Genomic DNA, 27,049 nt, shown 5'->3' on the forward strand with positions numbered 1-27,049 from the left:
TCGGGAGGTGGAGGCTGCAGTGAGCCGAGATCACGCCACTGCACTCCAGCCTGGGAGACAGAGTGAACCTCTGTCTTCAACAACAACAACAACAACGCAACACTGAGTGAAAAACAAAAGACACAAGAATACACACTGGGTGTTGACAATTATATGAAGTTCAAGGGACATGGAAAATAATATCTGGTGATAGGAATCAGAAAGTGGAGGCTCTCAGGGCTAGGGATTGACTGGGAAGGACACCAGGATCTTTCTGGAGTGAAGGAAAGTTTCTCTATCCTTGATTGAGGAGGTGGTTACACAGGGGTGCATGCTTGGCAACACTCATGGCATGGCACATGTAAGAGCTGCGTGATTCAACTGAAAAGCTAACGCTATTTTTAAATTTCAAAGAACAATGTGTTAGCCTGTTTTCACCTGCTATTAAGAAATACCCAAGACTGAGTAATTTATAAATAAAAGAGGTGTAATTGACTCACAGTTCCACATGGCGAGGGAGGCCTCAGGAAACTTACAATCATGGCGGAAGGGGAACCAGGCACATCTTACATGGTGGCAGGCAAGAGAGAAGAGCAGGGGAAACCACCACTTACAAAACCATCAGATCTCGTGATAACTCACTCACTATCAGGAGAACAGCATGGGGGAACCACCCTCATGATCCTATCACCTCCCACCAGGTCCCTCCCCCAACACATGGGGATTATAATTCTGATTACAGTTCTAGATAAGATTTGGGTGGGGACACAGCCAAACCATATCAAACAAACAACCTGCAATAAAAAAAAATGTTTTAAATTGGGGGTAAACAAAATAAGTACAGACCCGCCATACAGGTTGGGCAGGGGGTCCCGGCCTTCATCTCCTCAGTGCACCTGTCTTGTTCCCGAGACTCTAGGCCATTGCTGCTCCCTCTTTTGTAAAAGTCAATGCCCTCAAGGAATTTATTTCCTGAAAACTTATGGCTAAGGGGTGCCCAGCCTGCTGATTGCTTGACTCAGTGCTAGATGAGAGAAGAGACCTCAGAATCGGACAGGCTTTAAATTCCAGCCCTGCCCTGAGTAGTTGAGTGGCCTTGAGAGAGACCCAGTGAGATTTCCACACCCGGATCCATCATGGAACCATCAAGTCACAATGATTAGCACACCCATCTGCGCAAATATTTATCTGTCTTTGTGAGACCATTTAAAATCTTTTAGCTCCTTGAAAATATTCAATGCAAGCTGGGTGCGGTGGCTCATGCCTGAAATCCCAGCACTTTGGGAGGCCAAGGCAGGCAGATCACTTGAGGTCAGGAGTTTGAGACTAGCCTGGCCCACTTATAGTGAAACCCCGTCTCTACTAAAAACTACAAAAATTAGCTGGGCGTGGTGGCACACGCCTGTAGTCCCAGCTACTTGGGAAGCTGAGGCAGGAGAATCGTTTGAACCCGGGAGGTGGAGGTTGCAGTGAGCAGAGATCGAACCACTGCACTCCAGCCTGGGCAACAGAGCGAAACTCCATCTCTCAAAGAAAAAAAAATATTCAGTGCATGATTCTGTCATTTGAGAGAACATGGATGAACCTAGGGGATATTTTTTTTGTGTGAAATGAGCCAGGCACAGAGAGGCAAGTACCACATGACCTCATCTCTATGTGGAATCTAAAATAGTCAATCTCAGAGAGGTCGAGAGGAGAATGGTGGGTAGTAGAAGCTAGAGGCAGGGATGGGTCCCTGGTAGCCGGGGAAAGGGGAGACATTGGTCCAAGTTTTGGTTAGACAGGAGGAGGGAGCCCTGGTGACCTACTGCATAGCATGGGGCTCTAGAGGGTTCTTGTTCTATGAGAATCAGCCTCTGACTTCTTTGCTGGAGGGGTTGTGATTCCTCAAACAGGCCTGAGTCTCTGCAGTTTCTCGCTTGTGGATCTTGATCTCCGAGTATTCACTGTCAGTGGCCTCCTGTCCCTGCGGGTCCTGAGGCTTCACTTTATGGAAGCTGAGGGTTGCATAATGGAGCTCTCCTTCCTCCCCTGACGAGGGGGCAACAGCTGGGGGAGGCTTCTTCGGGGGGTTGCCATCTTTCCAGGATTCAGTCAGAGGTCCCTGCACAGAGAGAGAGAAGGGAGTCAGAACAGAGCAGTGGGGCCAGGATGAGGCAGGGAGAGTCCAGGAAGGAGGCCCAGGAGGTCCGTCCTCCATTCATCCCACCTGCATTTTTGTTGAAGTGTCTTTCATGCTTTCCTCCAACATTTAACACTTACTGAGCACCTGTTTGGTGTTTACTAATCTCATTAACTTCCCGCAACAACTCCATAGTGAGATATTATTATTATCTCCACTTTATAAATATGAAAACTGAGGTCGAAACAGTCAGCACTGCGCCCAAAGTCCCTGTTGCAGCAGGACCCAATCCATCTGTTCCTTCTGACCCCAAAGCCTGGAGTCCTGCTGAGGCCCCCGTGTGTGAGGACCTGAGCCAGTGCTGGATAAACTGTGATGGACATGGTAGGTGTGGGCCCTGACCTCCTGCAGCTCAGTTTTTGTTTTGTTGTGTTTTGTTTTTTGTTTTTTTGAGACAGAGTCTGGCTCTGTTGCCCAGGCTGGAGTGCAGTGGTGCAATCCCAGCTCACTGCACCTCCACCTCCTGGGCTCAAGGGATCATTCCATCTCAGCCCCCCAAGTAGCTGGGACTGCAGGAACTCACCACCATGCCTGGTTAAGTTTTGCATTTTTTTGTAGAGATGGGATCTCATTATGTTGCCCAGGCTGGTCTCAAACTCCTGGGCTCAAGCGATCCTCCTACCTTGGCCTCCCAAAGTGGCAGCTCAGTCTTTAATTGAGGGAGGTGGCAACAAATGACTGTTAAAGAAATGAATATCAGCTTGGGTGCGGTGGCTCATGCCCCTAATCCTAACACTTTGGGAGGCTGAGACGGGCGGATCACAAGGTCAGGAGTTCGAGACCAGCTGGCCAACATGGTGAAACCCTGTCTCTACTAAAAATACAAAAATTAGCCTGGCTTGGTGGCGCGTGCCTGTAATCCTGGCTACTTGGGAGGCTGAGGCAGGATAATTGCTTGAACCTGGGAGGCAGAGGTTGCAGTGAGCCGAGATTGCCCCACTGCACTCCAGCCTAGGTGACAGAGCAAGATTCTGCCTCAAGAAAAAAATAAAAATTAGAAATGAGTATCTACATGTAAATTATGATACAACGGGCAAAACGAGAGTAAATGAGAGAGAATTACAGGGCCTTGATTGAGACATGATACCTGCCCTGGGGAAGCTCACAGGTTAGTGGCGTAAGGATGACAAGCCGGTCAAAGAAATCAGGTCCCGCCAATAGGAAAAATAATGAGAGGGGTCAGGATGGCTGGGGCCAGGGAGAAGAGAAGCCAGCTATTCTTGGGGAGGAAAAATGGAGGAGAGATGGTGAATCGGGGCTATAGAGAAGAAAAGGAGGAGAGAGAGGAGATAACTCCTACTCAGTGCCTGGCCTGGGAAAAATTGGGGGTAGGGACTGCCATGCTGTCAGCAAGATGGGGGAGTCCTGTAGAAGCCGGCCTGTGGGAAGGAAGAGGAGACGAGGAAGTGACTTTGGCCATACCAAAGAGAGCGATCCTGGGGGCCATCCTGTGGGAGGTGTCCAGGCTGGATGCTCGGTGTGGAGACGCCCACATCACTCACCTGAGAGGCCGAGCCCCTGATGGCCTTTGCATCTTCCATGCCTGTATCCCCCACGCCCGCTGCTGGCCTTGCCGATTTCTTCCCGCAGGACCTCACTCTGAGTGAAGAGACCAGAGAGCCTTTCAGTGTGGTCAGATCGGGGTGCAGTGGGCAGACCAACCCCTGCCCTGTATTTCCTACTGGGGGCTTGAGGGGTGACCGAGGTGCAACGGCGGTGGTCCAGTTCCAGAGACCCCAACGGTGAAAATAGAGGCTCCTGCCTCCTGGATGGTGGGGCCCGAGGTTGCTACAGATGTGGAGCCCCACAAACAAGGACGCTCGTGAAATGCTCACCGTGCACCCGTGAGCTCATTCTTGCCCCAAGCTCTGGACCCATCCAGGTCCTTCCAGCTCTGGCTTCAGGGATTCTGTTCCCAGCCTGCCCTGCCCCAGGTCTCTCTCTCCCTCCCCAGGGTCAATGCTCACATGATGAAGATGATGCAGAAGGACAGGAAGGCCAGGGCTGTGGCTCCAGCTCCCCCGACTGCTGCCAGTGTCACTTGTGATACAGGTCTTGAGGTGCCTGCAGATGGATTGGAGTTGCTTTGGGGATTTATATCACGGAGAAGTGGGTCTCTTCCCCTCCCACTCTCTGCAGGGCCCTAGACTTCCATTCCCCTCTTCTCCTTCCCAGACACAGAATACGAATGGGAGGGAGGAAAGGAGACTACTTCTGAGGCCAGTGAGGCATGAGAGTGCTGGATGCAGCTTGTCTTGCCTTTATTTACAATTTTGATATTGTGTTCTTGTGGAATCATTTTGCATTCAATTTTATTTTTTTCAAAAGATCATGGCATTGCAATATTACTTTACTTGCTTTCTGAGTTGGGTTTTTCTTTGGCTTCTTAAATTTGGTGCCAAGGCAAGTGCCTCATGTGCCTCATCCTAGTCTAAGCACTGCAAAGCAAGGCGCTTGTCCCTCCAAACACACCTGTCCGGGCCCCAGCTCCTCCCCTCCAAGACCCACTCCTCCCCTCTCCCCATCCCGCACCCCTTTCCTGGCAGGGAGAGGACAGTGATGCTCTGGGTCGCAGGGAAGTTCCAGGCCTCACAGCTGAGCACAGACCAGAGCTGAGCTCCCCCTTGAAGCTCAGGGGCAGTGGGTGGTCCATGAGGGTGGGGCAGGTGTGTTCTCCTCCTCCAGCCCCTCCCTTACCCACCTGTGCCCTCATTCTGCAGGGAGAGGCTCAGGGAAATGTGCTGGGAGCCCTGAGGGTTCTGAGCTCGGCAGGTGAATTCCCCTTCATCCCTCACATGCACTGGAGGCAGCTCCAGCAGCCCAGGGTTTGAGGACCGTGAGGGGCACAGGGTCAGGCTCCCCCGGGTCCAGCTCAGCCTGGCAGGGGGATTGCTGTTGACAGCACAGATCAGGCGCAGAGACTGGCCCTCCAGGACTGAAAGAGATGAGCCATTTCCCAGGGCTGTGGATGCTGCAGAGAAAGAGACAGAGGGTCATCCCATTACTGGGTATATACCCAAAGGACTATAAATCATGCTGCTATAAAGACACATGCACATGTATGCTTATTGTGGCACTATTTACAATAGCAAAGACTTGGAACCAACCCAAATGTCCAACAATGATAGACTGGATTAAGAAAATGTGGCACATATACACCATGGAATACTATGCAGCCACAAAAAATGATGAGTTCATGTCCTTTGTAGGGACATGGATGAAGCTGGAAACCATCATTCTCAGCAAACTATTGCAAGGACAAAAAAACAAACACCGCATGTTCTCACTCATAAGTGGGAACTGAACAATGAGAACACATGGACACAGGAAGGGGAACATCACACACTGGGGACTGTTGTGGGGTGGGGGGAGGGGGGAGGGATAGCATTAGGAGATATACCTAATGCTAAATGACAAGTTACTGGGTGCAGCACACCAACATGGCACATGTATACATATGTAACAAACCTGCACGTTGTGCACATGTATCCTAAAACTTAAAGTATAATAATAATAATAATAATAATAAAAGGAGACAGAGGGTCAGAGAGACAAATGGATCCAGAGAAAGAGGAAGGACACAGAAAGAGACTAGTGAGAGGGACTGACACACAGACATAGACTGAAGTGCAGGAAAATGCACACTCAGTGCTGGGAATGTAAACTTGTCCACTTTTAATTGAGAACAACTTCACTGCATCTTTCAAAATTAGAAACAACATACGACACTGGTATATTTTGCTTTTAGGAATTTATCCCATACACTTAGATATTCCTGTGGAAGTAGATACAAGACTATCCACTGCACAGTTTCTGCAGAAGGATATTTGTGCCATGATTTTCCTTAAGGGATGCCACAAAGTCAGAGTCCATCTGTGCAGTGAAATCACACACGGTCCTAGAGGATGGGGCGGACAGTCTCACTACGATGTCAAACCACCTCTGAGATCCTCCAGGTGCACAAACCAAGACTCAGGGCAGCCTGGACGGACGCTGGTCAATTCCGTGGAGGGGGATGGGCACTGGAGGACAGACTTTGCTGTGCATTTTGAATTTCTGCCCATGTGACTGTATCATCTGTGCAGAAGTACTTAGATCGAAACTACTGGGAAAACAGAAAGATCAGACAGAGGAAGTATTCAGGAGATGCCTGACAAGAAACTTGAAAGTCTGGTCCCAAAATAAAAACGAACAAAAACCAAGAAAATTGGGTTCTTATCCAGCTGTGTGAATGTCACCCTGTCCTTGCTGTGGGGCCAAGGAGGGGGTGTGTGGAGGAGTCTAAGGGGAGCAGGGACAGGATGGGGACAGGGGCTCAGATGGTCACGCGGGCTGGAGATGTGGGCTCTTGTGCCCTGGGCTCACGCACAGTGGCAGCTCTGTTTCCCAAAGTGAGTCCAGGATGAGGAGAGATCCAGCCCCATCCTGAGCTGAAGGTCCTGCTCCCCCAACCCCAGGGAGGGGGCTCTGTCCTACCTGTGGCATCTCCTTGGAAGACAGTCATGGTCAAGTTCCAAGGAGGGTCTGGGACAGAAAGACATGAAGACCCACATTACTATAAGGACTGGGGACATTGGCCCTGTCTTCCCAGGAGCTGCAAATACAGGGAAAATGGAGTCGGCATTCTCCTGACCCCACTCCCAGCCCAGATTCTGGGACCCAGAACCCAGCGTCCAGGCTTGAACCCCATCCCCTGCCCTCAGGAACACTTCCCAACCCATGAGGGACCTGGGCTTCTTGGTCCAGCACTCACAGGACACATTGAGGCGGACGGTACTGGTCGTGGTCACACCTGTCCCAGGCAAGGTCACCTGACAGGCGAGGCTGGTGCCGTGGTCCTGGGGCTTTGGGATAAGGGTGAGCACTGAGGAGCGGGCAGTAGTGGGGCCCGGGGAGGACACGGAGGCCCCAATCCAGGAGATCATGGGGGCCGTCCCCTGCTTACAGGCCCAGGGCACAGAGCAGGTCAGGTTCCTGGGGTGGCCAGACTCTAGGGTCCCTCGGATGAGGATGTCAGGCCTATGGGTCAGGGCTGGTGAAGATGGGGACACAGGATCAGGAGGAGGTATTTCAGGTGCAGCCCTGGAGGAACCTCAAGCTCTGGTCCAGCTCCTCCCCGGAGACCGACTTATTTCAATCCCAACCCCCTCCCAGGCCCCATCCCAGCCCTGCCTTTCAGCCCCCCATGACCTTCCCCTGTGGCCTGTCCTGGAGCCCGTGCCTTACCTGTCACAAACACAGACAGCTGCTTAGCTTTGTAATTCAACTGTGATTTGTAACTCCATTTCATGCTTCCTCTCTCTAGCCGAAAGAAATATGACCCCTTATCCCTCTTCCTGGCGTCTCTGATGCTCAGGGAGCAGTCGTTGCTCCAAATGTCCCCAAGGAGTTGGAATCGGCCCTGGGTCTCTGCCTGCACTTCTCTGTCTGGGTTGTTTGTGGCCACTGGAGCGTCTTGGTATGGTCTGTCTCCTGCCCGGAACCAGTAGCCATGAACTGGGTCAGAGTCAGTCCAGCCATCCTGGGGGTAGGAGAAGAAGCAGGGCACATGGACACACAGGCCCTCCTGCACCGTCACCAGCTCCTGCACTTGCAGCAAGTAACCATCCCCATATTGTCTGTCTCCCTCCATCCCCTTTGTCCCCCAGAGCAGGGGCAGCAGCAGCAGCAGCAGCAGCATGTCTGGGTTTGGAGGCGCCAGGGCCGCCAGGGAACGTCTGTTCCTCAGGGTTCTTCTCTCAGGAACTGAGGTCTCAAGACTTAGGGGAGGTCCTGCAGGAGGTTGGGGTGAAGTCAGAAAAGTGACCTCCTCAGAGGAGGAACTTCACACACAGACACTGTCAGGGCCGGGTCAGTCCTGGGAGATCCACTGTCCACCACCCCATTTCCACTCCTGGGAACCCTGAGGCCAGAGAGGGTGAGAAACTCATCCAGATTCCCACCCTATGCAGGGCCCAACCTCTTTCTTGCTTCCCGGACTTGCCCTTCCATTTGGGTACCATTTTCTGCAAGGTGAAATTGGGTCCCATCTGGCCAGACCCCTGAATCACCCCTGGGGCTGTCACTGTTTGTGGAGGTCATACCAGCCAAAGGTGGAACTCAGGGCCATGAGAGACTGGGGTGCAGGTGAGGTGAGCAGGCAGCCTCTCCTCCCTCTCTCAGCAGCAACGAAGTGGGCACCTCCTCTTTACACAACGAGGTCAACAGAGCAGAGCCAGACACTGTCCTCAAGGAGTCACTGTGCAGAGGGGAGACACGGAGGCTCCTGACGTCTGAGCTCCCCAGGACGGGAGCTTCAGTGGGGGGCACAGGCAAGGTGGGGTCGTTCTCCCCTAGGTCAGGGGTTCAGTCTCAGGAGGCCTGAGCAGAGGGACACGGGGCTGTGGAGGTGAGGATTCTGCATGTTGATACACACGAAGGACGGGGGGCGGGGGGAAGCCTGGCTCACAGGGGGCCTGGGAAACTGAGGCTGTAACTGTTGTACTGTGGGGTTTGGAAGGGAGAAATGTCAGAAGGGAAAGGGTCAATTTGAAAAGGGCACACACTTCTCCCTTTGTTGCAGCTATCTGGGTATCAGAATGGGTTTCTTCACCACCCATATCTTACTCAGCCACACTTCCCCTGGTTACTGCACAGCAGGCGGGGTCTGTCGGCCCTGGGGCTTTGCTCCTGCAGGCTCTGCTTCCAGGGGTCCAGGTGAACAGGTGTCATGGAACGAGGACACCAGCCCTGGGGTGTGCACCTTCAGCGATGGGCAGGATTTCTTGAGAGAAGAAATGTGCACCTGAATTCAACAGATGATGATGATGATGATGATGATGATGATGATTATTATTATTATTTGAGACGGAGTCTCTCTCTGTCGCCAGGCTGGAGTGCAGTGGCGCGATCCCGGCTCACTGCAACCTCTGATTCCCTGGTTCAAGCGATTCTCCTGCCTCAGCCTCCCAAGTAGCTAGGATTACAGGCATACGCCACCACGTCCAGCTAATTTTTGTATTTTTAGTAGAGCCGGGGTTTCACCATGTTGACCAGGATGGTCTGGATCTCCTGACCTCATGATCCACCCACCTCAGCCTCCCAAAGTGCTGGGATTACAGGTGTGAGCCACCGTGCCTGGCCTCAACAGATTATTTTAAACTGTGTGGCTGGGGGCTGGGGAGAAGTTAAGGGGGATCCTGGGAGGCGGAGCCTCCTTAGACTCAGGTCAATTTTCTTGAAACATTTTTTGGGGGGTAAATATAAGAAATATAGATAAAAACAACCCCCAAAGAAGACCTCAGTGATTTACATACATCGAGCCCCCTCCTAGAAATGGCACATTGACAAAGTCCCCAGCACTGCTCATTTGTTTCTCCTTCTTATTGGTCACACCCCACTCCCTCCCAAACGATCCCCTAGCCTCACTTTGGTGCAAATTGCCTCAATGCTTTTCTATGTAGTTTTATTATCTGAGCAGGCTGCATTTACTAAGCTTTTGCACGTTTTTCTGAAGACTTTGTATACACAGAAAATCAAACTCTACTTTCTTCCACTCAGCTTCATGGATCTGCCCGTCTCCTATCTTCCCCTCATTACTTATAACCTGGAGTAGATCATTCGGCTGTGATAATTGAGAAGGGAAGGTGCAGGGCTTGGGTGTGCATAGCCGACTCCCACCCCCATCACCAATGCTTGCATTTGTAGCTGGTATCTCATCCTGCAGCCACTTCCCCCTCCTGGGCCTCCTATCCTTGCCCAGTAGACACAGCTGCAGTATCTCAATAGTCAGAAGGGCCGAGCCATGGCACAGGTCTTTTCCATGGTCCCCAAGTGGTAACTGAAGCCTTCAGTGAAGACTCCTGTGCACGCCATGCTCTCCAGCAACTTAGCCAGGCTGGAACTACAATTCCCAGAATCCCCTTCCCTGTTTGCTTCCTGGAGAAAGTTCACCACAAGGGAAGGGGGAAGTTGGAGCAGCAGCCCTGAGGGGTCCGTGTAGGGGCAGGAGCTGTTGCAGCTCTCACATATTGACGCTGACCACTGGCCCATCTCATAGGGAGACACGATAGCCGCTCACTTGTTCACCTGCTGGACGGCAAGGAGGGCGTGTGGGACACCACGGGCTGTGCCTCAGGGAGCAGAGAATCATTGAATCCTGACATGGGGATTGGTGACCCACATGGACACAGGTGGCCCAGAGAGACACATACAGTGACAGGCAAGGGATCCATAAAATGGCATCCCAAATAGTTCTCTCATCCTAAGACGATGTCCCAGGGTCTCTTTGACCTGACAACTAGTGCCATTCACCTTTTCAGGGGAGACCCAGCTTCCCAGGGCAAAGGGAAGGACACAGTGCATCTCAGTACCCAGAATGCCCAATGCTTGGGGTGTGTGTGTGTGTGTGTGTGTGTGTGTGTGTGTGTGTGTGTGTGTGATTGAGAGAGAGAGAGAGATACAGAGAGAGAGAGACCCTGTGTGTGAGGGAGAGGGAGTGTCTGTGTGTACCTGTGTGTTTCTGTGTATGAGCTGAGCACTGCCTCCTTGGGCAGTGTGACAGTTAATTTGATGTGTCAGCTTCACTGCCCTGGGAACCCCCATTCGTGTGTCCTTTCTTAACCTCATTCCTTACCCTTCACATGCACATAGAGCATTTCTGTAATTACATTCACATAGATCTCTCTTTTCTCCCTAAAGAGGTCTGTCCCTGCATCTCGCCTCTGTGTGTCTCTGACGTCCAGAAAGCAGGTGCTGGCCTGGTGTCTGAAGCAGGTGGAATTGGCTCTGAGTCTCCTCCTGCTCTTTTCCAACTAGATTGCTTCCAGCCACTTGAGGATCCTGATGGAAATGTCCCCTTTCTGGGACAGTAGCCTTGGACAGGGCTGGAGTCATACAAGGACCCACAGGGGTGGAAGATGGAGCAGTGTGTAGTCACAGAAACCCTCCTGCACCTGCACCAACTCTGGGGCTTCCCGCCGGGATCTCATATCCTGAGCCAGATCCCCTGTGGGGAAATGAGGGTCAGCCCAGCCCAGCCCCATGGTTCCTCTCCCCGAGGCCCACTCTCCTGCCCACAGCCGGGGCAACAGCAACTGCAGTGTGAGCTTCTTTAGGGTGAGCCTTGGTGTCGCAGGGCCCTAGAAGGGCCCCACAGGAAGCCTGGGGGTAAGATCAGAAAAATAACTGACCACAAAAGAGGACCTTGGCCCCGACACTGCCAGAGCTGTCAGGGCTCCTGGGGAGTGGCCATTTCTACTTTCCGGATGGGTCTTCAGTGTGGGCCACACACAGCAGGGAGGCCCCAACCCACAGCTGCAGGCTCTCTGCCCACAGCCTTTCCCTCCCGCAGCACTGTCCACACCAGGGAAGCAGGCACTGCCTGTCCATTACAGCTTCTAGGTGCTCGGGAGGGTCAGTCCTGCCAGAGCTGGGACTCAGGAGGGGCTGGCGGAGGAACCACGAGGCATGAGAGATGGGGAGGGGTCCCCCGAGGCGGGAGAGGTGATGTTTAATGAATGAGCACAACCACCACATCAGGAGCATCTCCTCCTTTCAGGGGGGTGGAGGCAAAGGGGAGAGTGTGACAGACTCTGTCTCCTTCCTTGGGAAGTTCCCTAATGAACGAGGGGGCAGAGGAGCCCTGGGCCACCCCAGCTCCTGTTAGTAAGGGCTGTGATGCTTGAAACACAGGCAGGGCTTGTGGAAACCCGAGGGCCCTGTGCAGCTAGAAGGTGCGGTCTCAGGTATACTCGGGCAGAGTGGACGGGACCAGAACTCTGAGGTGCTGTGAGCATGTGGCCCCACAGGTGGTCCCCAGCCTTCCTAACCTTCTCAGTGCCCCCTGCCCAGCATGCCTGGTGGTGACTGCACAGCTGAGGCCCTGTGAGCCCAGCATGGGGAGCAAGGCTGAGCCCAAGATGCTAGGGGAGGCCCTGGCTCTGGAGTGTGAGGGTCCTGGGCCCTCTCCCTCCAAGTCTCAGTCTCCTCATCTGTCCCCTGGAGGGATCACAGCACCCACCCCTCAGCCTGAGGGAGAACCCAGCTTGAGGAGGCGACGTTCTCTGCAGACTCAGGCATGGCCAACATGCTCTGTGTCCCTGGGCAGGCCCTAAGCATCCACGTGTCTGGCCCTAACCATTCTTAGGGGTCACTCGGAGTCCTGCCCTCAGTAAGGGGCTCCTGGTGGTCCACACTGCTGTGGGGCTTCCTCAGCTGAGGCCTCGCAGAGAGAGTTCAGGGGTACAGGCTCTGTAGCTGGATGGCTGCTGGCTTGAGCTGGGCTATGTAAAACCCACGGTGCTGTCTTGGGAGGGGGCTTACCTGCACTGTGCATCATCGGATGTCCACACTTACGGGGTGTCAGGGATGAACTGTGTCCCCTACAAATTCCTATGCTGAAGTCCTAACCCCCAGCACCTCAGAATGTGACCATATTTGGAGACGAGGACTTATAAAAAGGTGACTAAGTTAAAATGAAGTTGTTAGCTCTCATCCTACATGAGCTGTGTCTTTATGAGAAGGGGTGATTGATTAGGGGTGGAGTGTGGTGGCTCAGGCCTGTAACCCCAGCACTTCCGGAGGCCGACACGGGCAGATGACTTGAGGTCAGGAGTTGGAGACCAGCTTGGCCAGCATGGTGAAACCCCGTCTTTACTAAAAATACAAAAATTATCCAGACGTGGTGGCATGTGCCTGTAATCCCAGCTACTCCAGATGCTGAGGCGGAAGAATTGCTTGAACCCGGGAGACGGTGGCTGCCGTGAGCCAAGATGGTGCCACTGCACTCCAGCCTGGGCAACAGAGTGAGGCTCTGTCTCAGAAAAAAAAAAAAAAAAAAAAAAAAGAAGGTGTGATTAGGACAGCGACATACTCGGGAGAAAGACCACGTGGGACACAGAGAGAAGATGCCACCCGCAAGCCACCGAGAGGCCTCAGAAGGAAGCAACGCTGACCACAGCTTGGTCTAAGACTTGCAGCCTCCAGAAGGGTGGGAAAACAAAGGCGTTGTTGAAGCCACTCGGTCTGTGTTCCTTTCTCAAGGCCGCCCTGGCAAGAGAGTCCATGGAGTGGTCGAGAGGATTCGATGTGTTCCTGTGAGCACAGCCGGGTGTGGACCGCGGTAGATGCAGAGTCCCACAGGGGTCTGGGACAGCCTGTAACATGGGATGCTCAGAGGATGGAAGGAGAAAAGGGAAGGGAACGGCTCCTCACCAGAGGAAACCTGTGCTGCTGTCGCCCTGTCTGTGATATCCGCAGGGCTGCCCCCTCCACCCACACTCACCCTCCCTCCCCAGGACCGGGCAGGGCTCTCAGGCGCAGCCCCTCGCTGCCCCTGCACCCTGGGCAGTTGCCTCCCATCTATGGGGCGGAGCCGCCTGGGCGTCTGGGCTGGGCGAGGCGGAGCCTGGAGGGGCACCGGCCACGGGCAGGGGAGACAGAGGCGGGCACAGCCTGGAGTGGTCCGGGCTGAGCCAGCGGGGAGGACGGGCCTGTGGCAGCCCAGCGGAGAGGGTGAGGATCCACAGGCAGGTGGGACAGGTGAGCTGGGAGGTGAGAGACGGGCAGGGCTGCCTGAAAGGCAAGTTCATCCCAGAGCAGCGAGCAGGGCGCAGCCAAAGGCCGTGGGGGCAACAGCGGTGAGAAAAAAAGGCAAAAACTCTGCTTGCAGTGAGCCTGTATCCTAGTGCGGCGGTCACAAAAATATTGTTGAGTAGCAAGAAGTGTTTCGAAAGTGTGCAGTGGGTAAAGTGTGAGAAAATAAAGCAGATTTCATCGAGAAAAAGAGAGACAGAGAGAGAGCGCCCATATCAACCCAAAGTCATTACTCTTCATCACTATTATATTGCATTTTTCCCATCTACTACAGCGTTAACTTAATATAAACTTTATGAAGACATACCTTACGTATAATAAAAAGCACCCATTGTAAGCATACAGTTAAATTAGTTTTGGCAACTGTAAACACCCTGTAACTATGTCCTCAATCAAGATAGGGAATCTTTTTTTCATCCCTCCAAGCTTTCTTATTTTCTTTTTTTTTTTTTTTTTTTTTTTTTTTTTGAGACGGAGTCTCGCTCTGTCGCCCAGGCTGGAGTGCAGTGGCGCGATCTTGGCTCACTGCCAGCTCTGCCTCCCGGGTTCACGCCATTCTCCTGCCTCAGCCTCCCGAGTAGCTGGGACTACAGGCGCCCGCCACCACGCCTGGCTAATTTTTGTATTTTTTAGTAGAGACGGGGTTTCACCTTGTTAGCCAGGATGGTCTCGATCTCCTAACCTCGTGATCCACCCGCCTCGGCCTCCCAAAGTGCTGGGATTACAGGCGTGAGCCATAGCGCCTGGTGCTTTCTTCTTTTCTATCCCAGTCAGTGTTTCACTTGCAGCCATCACTTACATGATTCCCATCACTATCTATTAGTTTTTTCTATTCTGGAGCTTCATATAAATGGACTCACACAATATTTATGTATCTGGCTTCTATCAGTTTGTTAAAGACGTGAATACGTTAAATGTATATGCACCCAATAACAGAGCATCGTTTATCAAAATGTCAAGTATCTTACCTGACTATAGTTGAAAACAACTCAAAACCAGTAACAAGAGGAACATTAGAAACTACACAAATATATTAAAATTAAACGACATGCTTCTGAACAACCAATGAGTGAAGGACAAAGCTAAAATTGAAATTTAAAAATTCATTGAACAAATTAAAATAGAAACAGAACATGCCAAAAACTATAGGACAGAGAAAATTAAGTATTAAGAGGTAAGTTTATAGCAATAAATGTTTACAGGAAAGACTAGAAAGATTTCAAATAAACAGCAATGCATCTCAAGAAACTAGAAAAGCAAGAACAAAGCAAACCCAAAATTAGTAGAAAAAAAGAAATAATAGGGCCGGGCGCGGTGGCTCATGCCTGTAATCCTAGCACTTTGGGAGGCTGAGGAGGGTAGATCACCTGAGGTCGGGAGTTTGAGACCAGCCTGACCAACTTGGAGAAACCCCACCTCTACTAAAAATACAGAATTAGCTGGGTGTGGTGGCGCATACCTGTAATCCCAACTACTCGGGAGACTGAGGCAGGAGAATTGCTTAAACCCAGGAGGCAGAGGTTGCGGTGAGCCAAGATTGCACCATGACACTTTAGCCTGGGCAACAAGAGCAAAACTCTGTCTCAAAAAAAAAAAAAAAAAAGAAAGAAAGAAATAATAAAGAACAGAGCACAAATCAAATTGAGACAAAATAATACAAAAGATCAACAAAACACAAAGTTGGATTTTTTAAAAGGTAAACAAAACCAACAAGCCATCAGCTAGAGTAACTAGGAAAAAAAGAGGGAAGACGAAAATAAATAAAATCAGAAATGAAAAAGATGTCACAACGGATACCACAGAAATACAAAAGATCATGGAAGAATATATGAGCTATATGCCAATAAATCTGAAGACCTAGAAGAAACTGATAAATTCCTCGACATATAGAATCTGCTAAGATTGAAACAGGAAGAAACAGAAAACCTGAACATATCAATGACATGCAACAAGATTGAATCAGTAATAAACCTCCCAACAAAGAAAGAACAGGACTAGCTGGCTTCCCTGCTGATTTCTAGTGAACATTTAAAGAATTAACATAAATTCTTCTCAAAATGTTCAAGAAAAATTGAAGCAGAGGGAACTTGTCCTATATCCTACTGTGAGGCCAGCATAATCCTGATACCAAAAATAGACAAGGACACAACACAAAAGAAAAACTACGGGCAAATAACCCTGATAAATATAGACATAGAAATCTCCAAAAAAATACTAACAAACCAAATCCAGCAAAACACCAAAAAGATAATGTACCGTAATCAAATGGGATTTATCCCAGGAATGTTAAGGATGGTTCAACATATGTAAATCAATAAACATGATACATTATGTCAACAGAATGAAGGACGAAACCTATAAGATCATCTCAATTGTTGTAGAAAATGGGTTTGATAAAATTCAACATTCTTTCATGATAAAATCTCTCAATAAATTAGTTATGAAAGTAAAGTAACTCAACCCCAAAAAGACCACATAGAAAAACCCATAGCTAACATCATAGTAAATGGAGTAGTGTAGGAAGCTTTTCCTCTAAGAAGTGGAACAAGACAAATATATCCACTCTCACCACTCTTATTCAACATAGTACTGAAAGTTCCAGCCAGTGCAATTACACAAGAGGAAAAACAAAAACCAAAAAAACAAAGATCATCCGGATTTGGAAGGAGGAAGTCAAATTGTCTCTGTTTGCAGATAAACATGATCTTACCTATAGAAAAACCTAAAGACTACCAAAAAACTCTTAGCATTGATAAACGAATTCAGCAAATTTGCAGGATACAAAATCAACATACAAAAATGAGTAGTGTTGCTATACGCCAACAAAAAATTAGCTAAGAAAGAAATCAAGAAAGCATCCCATTTACAATACCTATAAGCAATGAAATACTTAGGAATATGTTTAACCAAAGAGGTGAACGAGCTCTGCAAGGAAAGCTACAAAACACTGATGGAAGAAACTGAGCAGGATACAAACAAATGGAGTAGAATTAATATTGTTAAAATAACCATGCCATTCAAAGTAATCTACAGATTCAATGTGATCTCTATGAAAATATCAATGACATTCTTCACAGAAATAGAAAAAAGTCTTAAAATTTGTATGGAACTGCAAAAGACCTGAATAGCCAAAGCAATCCTGAGCAAAAAGAACAAAGCTGGAGGCATCACACGATCAGACTTCAAAATATACCACAAAGCTGTGGCAACCCAGACGCAGGGTACTGGCATAAAAACCAGTACATAGGCAAATGGAACATAATAGAGAACCCATAAATTAATTCATGTTATCCACTGCCAACTGATTTTTACAAAAATGCCAAGAACACTCATTAGGGAAAGGACGGTTTCTTCAATATGGTGCTGGGAAAATTACCCATATGCAAAAGAATGAAACTACATCTCCACCTTTCACCCTATATACAAATCAGCTCATAATGGATCAAATAGCTAAATTAAAGAACCCAAACTCTAAAACTACTGTAAGAAAACACAGGGGCAATGCTTCAGGTCATTTGTCTAGGAAAAGATTTTATAAATAAGACCGCAAAAGCACAGGTAACAAAAGCAAAAATAAACAAATGACATTCTGTCAAACTACAACACTTCTGCACAGAGAAGGAATCAGTCAACGGAGTGAAAAGGCAACCTACAAAATGGGAGAAAATATTTGCAAACTATTCATCTGTCAGGGGATTAATATCCAAACTATACAAGGAACTCAAACACCTCAACAGCCAAAACCCCCCTACAAACAATCCAGTAACAGCTGCATGTAGAGAGGTGCCCTCCTATCTGATCTATCTCCTAGGGAGACACTAGTTGTCAGGTTTTGTGGAACCTCTTGGACAGGAAGAGAGGACTTCCTTCAGTTGGAGGTGGGGAGGAGATAAGGGTAAGATTTCCTCCTACTCCTCCTAGAAGCCGAAGGCATGCAGAAGGGACAGGGCTTGTGTCCTTCCTGTTCCCCTGCTCAGCCAGTCCTCCAGGATATCAAGTGTCCTCAGCTCCAGCTGTCCTGTCCCCACCACACCCTCAGGAACCCAGGCATCCTGGCCCAGCACTCATAGGAGACATTGAGCTGGATGGTTCTCTCTGCAGTCACACCAGCTCTGAGAAACTTCACCTGACAGGTCAGGTTGGTGCCATGGTCCTGGAGCCTTGAGGTGATTGTGAACACCAAGGAATGGGTGGTCCTGGGGCTCAGAGAAGTGGGGGCAGCTGACATCCAGGAAATGATAAGGGGGTGTCTCCTGCTTATAGGCCCAGCACACAGATCAGGTCAGGCTTCAGAGGTGGCTGGACTCTAGGGTCTCCAGGATGAGAATGTTGGGTATATGAGTCAGGGTTAGTGAGGAGATGGGGGGCATGCAGGATCAAAAGGGTAGGTCCAAGGTGAAGCCCTGGGGGAAGCTCAGGCTCTGGTCTAGCTCCTCCCCCAAACCCCCGGCATGCTTTATGCCCAACTCCCTCCCAGGACAGGGACCCCATCCCAGCCCTACCCTGCCCTGCAGCCCCTTTGACTTTCCCCTGTGGTCAGTCCTGGAGCTGGTTTCTTACCGGTCACACACAAAGAGAACTGGGGAGATTTTAACCTGTATTTGGTACTTCCTCGCTCCACCTGAAAGAATGTGAACCATTGTTCACCTCCTTCTGGCATCTATGATACTCTGGGAGCAGTTGTTCCTCTGGGGATTCCTGAAGAGGCAGAAAAGGCCCAGGGTCTCCTCCTTCATTTTTCAATTTGGGTTGTTTGTGGGCTCTGAAGTGTCCCAGAATTCCTTGCCTCCTTCCCGGAACCAGTAGTCATGAACAGAGTTATTCATGTAGTAGGGTGGAGATAGGAGAACGAGCAAGGCATGAGGGTGCACAGACACTCCTGTACAGTCATAGACTCCTGCACTTCCAGCTAGAAAACTGCATCCTGAGCCAGGGCTCCAGTGGAGAAATGAGGGTCAGCTCAGTTCAGCCCCAGAGTCCCTCTCCCCATGGACCACTCACCTATCCACTGCAGGGGCAGCAGCGTCTCTTAGGCAGAGGGTTCCTGGACTCCCTGTGTAATGAGAGAAGGGGAAGGGATTGGAAGGGAAGGTTTGAGGGCCCATTGGAGGCTGAGGAGAAGCAGGAGGACTTGGCGGTTCACAGAAGAAAAACCTCAGACCTACACGTGGTCAGAGCTCATCCCCTCTGCACAGAGCAGAGGGAGACTCCAGAGACCTCCCCAGAGGGGAGCAAATAAGGAGCAGAGATCTTATATTTCCTCTCATCTGAGAGCTTCCCTCCACCACCAGAGCCTGGACTAGGATCTCTGGGGACATCTGAGGCACGGGACGCCCATGAGGGTCTAAGGTTCTCCCACCCTGAGGTGCTTTTTTGTGCACCACTGTTTATACCTGGGAACATGTCACTCCTGGTCTGGTCCCAGAGAGTCACAACCTCATCTAGAGTCATGAGGAAGTCAGTCCTGCAGGATGGAGGATTCTGTAGGGTCTGTGGGAGTGTCTGGGACAGTGAAAAGAAGAAGGGTCCTGGGTGCAGTGTGGGTGGTAGCCATTCACTCATTCATACATTCATTCATTCACCAAACACACAGTGAGCATCTGTGTGTCAGTGGGGCTGGAGAAAAGATGCCAGGGACCTGGTTCCTACCCTTGAGATGGTCCCCGCCCATAGCCTCATGTCCTCACCATACACACACACACACACACACACACACACACACACACACACACACTGGCTTTAGAGCTGTGGACACTGGTGAATTTGCCGTACGTCATGGTAGAATTCTAGGTGTTTTTTTTTGAGACTGAGTCTCGCTCTGTCGCTCATGCTGGAGTGCAGTGGCGCAATCTTAGCTCACTGCAACCTCTGCCTCCTGGGTTCAAGTGATTCTCCTGCCTCAGCCTCCTGAGTAGCTGGGATTACAGGTGTCTGCCACCACACCCGGCTAATTTTTGTATTTTTTTTAAGTAGAAATGGGGTTTCACCATGTTGGTCAGGCTGGTCTCGAACTCCTGACCTCATGATCCACCTGCCTCAGCCTACCAAAGTGCTGGGACCACAGGCATGAGCCACCGCGCCCAGCCAATACTAGGTATTTTTAAAAAACTTGAGTACTGAATTTTTTTCCCTGACAACTGGTATGCTGATTTACAAAATTTGAATGACATCTTCAGAATAAGAACCATGCAGGATCTTCTTGTAAACCAAAAGGAAGGACACATATTCTATGGACTGCAGTGCAGAAGAAACTTCTTTTCCATGGATGTTGCCATTCTGTGTAGTGTGGACAGAAGTGATTTATTTAAGGTCCTCTTCATAAAGATTAGCATTTCCTTTCATGTAAAAATATGCTGCTCACAGTTAAATGAGGCTCATAAGACATAATATTTTCAGACAACATGAGTATACAGACAAAATTAAAATTTTAGGTTCCATTTTTCATGTTTATGGCTATTTGTATTTCTCTTTTCTTTTTTCTTTACTTTTTTTTTTTTTTTTTTTTTTTTTGAGATGAAGTTTTGCTCTTGTTGCCCAGGCTGGAGTGCAATGGCATGATCTCGGCTCACCACAACCTCTGCATCCCAGGTTCAAGCGATTCTCCTGCCTCAGCCTCCTGAGTAGCTGGGATTACAAGCATGCGCCACCATGCCTGGCTAATTTTGTATTTTTAGTAGAGACAGGGTTTCTCCATGTTGGTCAGGCTGGTCTCGAACTCCCGACCTCAGGTGATCTGCCCACCTCGGCCTCCCAAAGTGCTGGGACTACAGGCGTGAGCCACCGCGTCCGGTCTCTATTTTTCTTTCATGAGTTGCTTGTTTGGGCATTGACATGCATTTATAATTGTCTTGTTGGAATTTAGTTTTTCTGATGTTTCCTAATCCTCTTCCTCCCTCTTGTCTATGAAGAGTCTCAGACAATGTGGCCATGCTGTTCTCTTATCTGAGGATTTGGAAATTTGCCTCGCTAAATCATATGACACATATCTGACTATACCCAGGTGTGACCTTCCTGACAGTCACACAGTTAAATGCCCTGGCCAATTCCCTTGAGTTTCAAAATAAATAAATAAATAAAAATCAAAATAAAAAACTTAATGGATAAAAAACAATTTTAGGTTCAGCTACATGATTTTCCATCTCACTCTGTATCGTATACATCCAACGAACTCTTGAAATCTAGGACATAATACTATTTGGCACCATATATTGGTAAAATATTTATTACAGTATTATCTAGATAAATGCTCATTTGTCCTTATTAACATGGAGAGCTATTTGTATCCTCACTTACTATATAAATAATTGAGGTTTTAATAAGTAATATAATACCTTCTTGTAAGTTATTTTAAAGTTAAGAATGTGGCTTGGATTCATTCACTCGGTGTAATGCATTTGAGACTCAGCTATGTGATTGGGTATATATATGAATAATTTGTTTTTGTTTTTAAATTGCTGACTCAGACTTCATTGTTTCCCACAGATACCCCATTTTGTATATATTCACTGTTTGACAGATACTCAGAATGTTTCCAGGTTTTGGTGAATATAATGTAAAGCTAGTACAAATATTCCCATGCAGATTTCTGTGTGTGGACACTAGTTTTTTTTTTCTCTTGCATAAATACCTAGGAGTTGGGTGCTTAGTCACATGTGTAAGTTATAAGAAATCGCAGCTGGGCGCGGTGGCTCACGCCTGTAATCCCAGAATTTTGGGAGGCTGAGGCGGGTGGATCATTTGAGGTCAGGAGTTCAAGACCAGCCTGGCCAACATGGCGAGACCCCATCTCTACTAAAAATACAAAAATTAGCTAGGTGTGGTGGGTGCCTGCTATCCCAGCTACTCAGGAGACTGAGGCAGGAGAATCGCTTGAAACTGGGAGACGGAGGCTGCAGTGAGCCGAGATCGTGCCACTGCACTTCAGCCTGGATGACACAGTGAGACTCTGTCTAAAAAAAAAAAAAAAGAAAAAGAAATTGCCAAACTGTTCTCCAAAGTGTGAGTGCCACTTTATATCCCCACCAGCAAAACATGTGAGTGCTGGTTGCTCTACATTCTCATTAATATTTGGTATTATCAGGAATATGTAAAATTTATTTTTCTTTTGGTTTGGTTTTGTAGCCATTCTAATAGGTATGTCCTGTCACCTCATTCTGGTTCTAATCTGCGATTTCGTAACAGCAAATGGCACTGGGAATGTTTCCATTCATGTGATTATTTGCCGTGAGTTTTTCTTCTTTGATGAGGAGGCTGATGAAATATTTAGTGCTTTTTAAAATTCGTCTTAAAATACACATAACAAAAATTACCATTTTAATCATTTTTCAGTGCACAGGTAAGTGGCATTAAGTACATTCACACTCTTATGCAATTATCAACCATTGATCTCCAGAAATTTCTTCATCTTGCCAAATTGAAACTCTGTACCCACTGAAAGATAACTCCCTATTCTGTCCTGCTCCCAGCCCACGGCAGCCAACTTTCTACTTTCTGTCTATGAATTTGCCTATTCTAGATACCTCCTATAAGTGGAATCATACAGTATTGGTAACTTTTGTGACTGGCTAATTTCATGTGGCATAGTGTCTCCAAGCTTCATCTAAGTTGCAACACGTGTCAGAATCTCCTTCTTTTTAAGGTTTAATAGTATTTCATTGTATGTATATAATATAGAGGCTTTTGACCAGTGTAGCTCATCCTGAATTATCGAGTTGATCCTTAAATCCAATCAGAAGTGTCTTGCTGGGAGAGGAACAGATGGAGATTTGATGTACACAGAAGGCGGCGGTGTCTGGGCAAACCCATCACCTCAAATGCATCTCACCACCAGGGGGAGCCATAGAGTTGTGCGATGCATCCACCCTAATCTTTGTACAACCTCCTGGGGATAGGGGTAAGAAGTGGATAGAGAGGGTGAGAGGCAGGAGCCTCCAGTCAGCTTCCAAAGATGGGAGTGAGATGGAAAATAACAAGAATGACATTAACAATAACAATAACATTACTAATAACATTAAGTTATAACAGCTACCTCCTGTGGCAAAAACCAGAGTAGGGGGCTGTGAGAAACCCACCTTTTGTACAGCGCCTCAGAGATCCCAACTTAACATTTTTTGTGATCTCCAAGATAGATAGACAGGAAGGAGTGGCTGTTTATTAGCATTCACTCTGGCTGTGCCAGGCAGAACTTTGCCCTGGGAGGGACTATGACGTTCTGCTCTCTTAATAAAAAGGTACAAAGCTGGGCTCCAGAAACAGACTGAGGGGCCTCTTGGGTCTGCTCCCCAGGCTGCTTCCTGTCCATAGGTGAGCAGTGGATGCTGCCACTCCTGACTGGAGAGACAGGGTTTCAGAAGAAATTCTCCAAGTTATGGGGGATCCCGGATGGGATGGGTCAGGTTTAGCTCTGGGGTCTGCTTAAAGGAATGAGAGTGAGTCTTTGAAACTCAAGACACCCTCCAAACCTGCACTCCTCTCCTAACAGCAGGGTCTCGTTGCATGAGACAGTCAGGGTCATGCCATGGGCTCTGAATTAAACCAATTCTGCCATCTTCATCCTGATTGTTCAGACTAGGCATCACTGACCATGCACAGGCTAGATGGAGGGAGGGACATGTTTCTTCAGGGACATGGCACAATGCTGTGTCTAAAAGGAATGCTTCATGTTGGTGCAGCCAAATGGAGCTGATGGGACGCTCTCTGTGGCTGTGGTTGCTGGTCTCCTCTCAGTATCCACTCTCTCTTTTTCCTTAGTAATAAGGACCTCAGACACGAGAGCCCAGCTAAGAAGGATTCTACATTCTACACTTTCTTCTGTAGTTTTTTCTGAACAGCCCTATGAGGAGGAAACATTTTATATCCCAATTAAAAACAATTTCTTTTTCTTTTTAATTTTTGTGGGTACATAGTAGTTGTAGACCCTAAGATTCTTTTAAATTTATTTAAATTTTTTATTTCTTAACCTTTATTTTAGGTTTTGGGTACACGTGCAGATTTGTTATATAGGTAAACTTGTGTCATGGAGGTTTTTTGTACAGATTATTTCATTACCCAGGTACTATGCCTAGTACCCAATAGCTATTTTTTCTGCTCCTCTCCCTCCTCTTACTGTCCACCCTCAAGGAGGCCCCGGTGTCTGATGTTCCCCTCTATGTGTCCAAGTGTTCTCATCTTTTAACTGCCACTTATAAGTGAGAACATGCGGCATTGGTTTTCTGTTTCTGTGTTAATTTTCTAAGGTAATGTCCCCAGTTTACAGGTGTAGAAAGCGAAGTTTAGGGGAGATAGGAAACTTAACTGAGATCACGTGGCAGGTAAGTGGCAGCATTAGGTTCAAACCAGGCAGTGTGACCAGGAATCCCCCGTCTTAACCATGGTCTTTCCTCAAACAGCCTGTACAGCCTTTGACCCAGCAGTCCTCAGTAATTTGGGGGCAGTGCACAAGACCATCCTCACTTCTAACTCCAGCTTCACACTCAGGGGTCCCCTGATCACCTTCAGTTTCGACAGTTCACAAGTAGGACTCACAGAACTCACTGAAAGCTGTTATTCTCATGTTATGTCTCATTACAGCAAAAGGATACAGATTAAAGTCAGCCAAGGGGAGAAGAGCATGGGGCAGGGTCCAGTGAATTCCAAATGTGTAGTTTCCAGTTGTCCCCTCCCAGTACAATCACAGACAGCAGTAATTCCTCCTTACATGACGTGTGACAACATGCATAGAGTGTCACCAACCAGGGACACTCACCCAAGCCTTGATGCCCAGGGTTTTTATTGTGGCTTTGCCATGTAGATATGGATGGCTGTTCACATGGCTGATCTTAGCTTCAGCTGCTCTAGAGATAGAGCTGACAACAGTGACCCAAAGTCCCTACCATTAGTCATATTATTAGACTATTTGGTGGTCATATTATTAGACGAATATAACTATTTGGTCATATTATTATGAATATTAGTCATATTATTGGGCAAGGCGCTAAGGTAAATAAAGACATTCCTATCAGGTGAGATATTCCAGGGGCTTAGAGTTCCCTCCCAGTAGCTGAGAGCAAAGGCCAGACCTCTATTTAAGTAGGGTTGAGTTCTTTCCTGTGCAAGTTCACCTCTGGGATTAATCACGGATCTACAAATGGGACTAGGCAAAAGCTGTTCATGCTGCTGTGTACAAAAAAAAGTGGGCCAGGCATGGTGGCTCACGCCTGTAATCCCAGCACTTTGGGAGGCCAAGGTGGGTGGATCACAAGGTCAGAGGTTGAGACCATTCTGAACAACATGGTGAAACCCCGTCTCTACTAAAACACAAAGAATTAGCCAGGCGTGGTGGTGTGTGCCTGTAGTCCCAGCTACTTGGGAGGCTGAGACAGGGGAATCGCTTGAACCTGGGAGGTGGAGGTTGAGTGAGCTGAGATTGTGCCACTGCACTCCAGCCTGGCGACAGAGCAAGACTCTGTCTCAAAAAAAAAAAAAAAAAAGAACTCTAATATAAACTATGGGCTTTGGGTGCTAATATTGCGTCAACGTGAGCTCATCAAATGCAATGAATGTACCACTCTGGTGGGGCTGTTGATAATGGGGGTGGCTGTGCATGCGGGAGGGCAGGTAATATATGAAAAACCTCTGTACCTTCTGCTGAATTTTGCTGTAAACCTAAAACTGCTCTAAAATATCGTGTTTTTTAATTGAAAGAACCCGGCCTGGCCCAGTGGCTCATGCCTGTAATCCCAACACTTGAGATGCCGAGGGGGATGGATCACTTGAACCCAGGAGTTGAAGACCAGCCTGGCCAACATGGCAAAATCCCGTCTCTACTAAAAATACAAAAAATATTAGCCCGATGTGATGGCACATGCCTGTAATCCCAGCTACTCTGGAGGCTGAGGCATGAGAATCACTTGAACTCAGGAGGCAGAGGTTGCAGTGAGCCTGGATCACACCACTGACCTCCAGCCTGGAGGACAGAGTGACACTCTGTCTGGAAAAAAAAAAAAAAACGAAACTGAAAGGACATAAATGATTGCAAATAGAGGATTGGTTGAATAACTCAACCCATATCCAATCCAGTGGAATACTACGCAGCCATGAATAATGAACAGTGATGGTGCAAAGCCATGTTTCTCCCGTGGGAGTCCAGGACCTGAGGCAGAATGTGGGGAGTGCTTCAAGGGAGCTAAAGCCAGAAGATCCACTTTGTATATATTTCAGAGGCACCATTTACACTGTCATACTGGGGCAGGCCAATTAACTAACATCAGTGGTAACAAATGCGTTATTTTCCTATTAAAACTAACATGGAGGTGTTTGGCTGTAGGCTGCAAATATTCATATGGGTTTTCAGGGCACAGAAGAAGACTTCAAAGATATTTTATAAACCAGTAGACATCCAGAGGTGCATATTCACCTTACTCTGACAAAACTTGGGTTTAACATTTGAAAAGCCCTAATAAAAACAAAAATTTAATGATATAATTCTGCTCTAATAAAAGAGATTCATATGTGCATGCGTATGCCAGCTATAACATACCCAAACTGAAAAGACACATAGAAAACAGCTGGTTGTATCTCTGGGTGGTTTTAAAAAATGGTATTCGTTAAATGACAATAAATAATTTTATATTTATTTTACATACTTACATAGTTATACATATAAAATATGTAAATACAAATATAAATATGTAAATGTTAAATAATAATATTACATAAATATGTAAGTATGTAAATCAAAAATTTTTATAACAAATTCAAATTCACTCCTTTTATAATTTAAAAAGTAGGGTGTGTTATCAAAATGAAAGACAAACACATTCCCAAGTACGGTTAGAAAGACCTTGTCAATTGGACATTTCTGAGTTGTTCTTTCTCTCTCTCTCTCTCTCTGTTTCTGTGTCTTCCCTCTGTATCTCACTCTGCCTGCATTTTTTTTTACGTCCCTGTCTGTCTGTCTCTCTGTCAGGTTTCAAGGCGCCCATACCTCATTACTTCTGTGCACAACTCCCCTGTCCTGGATCCCTGTTTTTAGAAACAGCCTGACCCTCCAACAACAAAGTGTCAACCTAAATAACAAACAGAGAGAAGCTCTCTAAAAGAAAATGATATGTATTCAGGAATGGGGCATTGCAATGGGAATCCAGGTGCTATAGTAAACTACGTGCACGTTTAGGGAGGTAAAAGAACACAAAGGGTTTTCAATGGAAAAATGAGGAGGACCCCATAAATGTTTTGAGAAAATTATCCTAGGCTACAAGGATCCCTAACGAGGGTGACGTCAGTCCAAGTTTGGACCGGAGGTTGCTGTCCAAATACTTGTCACAGAAGTATTTT

At 48.0% G+C, this 27,049-nt stretch overlaps 1 protein-coding gene across 2 annotated transcripts; it reads right to left on the reverse strand.

Annotated features, from left to right (window-relative positions):
* Positions 1-445: 445 nt before the first annotated feature.
* Positions 446-7,967, reverse strand: LOC107966154 (sialic acid-binding Ig-like lectin 8). Of its 2 annotated transcripts, XM_009436152.5 has the most exons (7): positions 7,388-7,967; positions 6,915-7,193; positions 6,638-6,685; positions 4,863-5,132; positions 4,129-4,225; positions 3,664-3,760; positions 446-2,083 (listed from the first exon to the last, which is right to left on the reverse strand). In XM_009436152.5, the coding sequence occupies exons 1-7, from the start codon at positions 7,839-7,841 to the stop codon at positions 1,829-1,831; spliced, it is 1,500 nt and encodes a 499-aa protein (XP_009434427.4). In that variant the 5' UTR covers positions 7,842-7,967; the 3' UTR covers positions 446-1,828. The 2 variants fall into 2 exon arrangements, with proteins under 2 accessions (XP_009434427.4, XP_009434428.3); XM_009436153.5 differs by lacking the exon at positions 6,915-7,193.
* Between the last annotated feature and the right edge of the window lie 19,082 nt (positions 7,968-27,049).

The sequence above is a fragment of the Pan troglodytes genome, chromosome 20, assembly GCF_028858775.2.
Source record: "Pan troglodytes isolate AG18354 chromosome 20, NHGRI_mPanTro3-v2.0_pri, whole genome shotgun sequence".
In the NCBI taxonomy this organism is placed as follows: Eukaryota; Metazoa; Chordata; class Mammalia; order Primates; family Hominidae; genus Pan; species Pan troglodytes.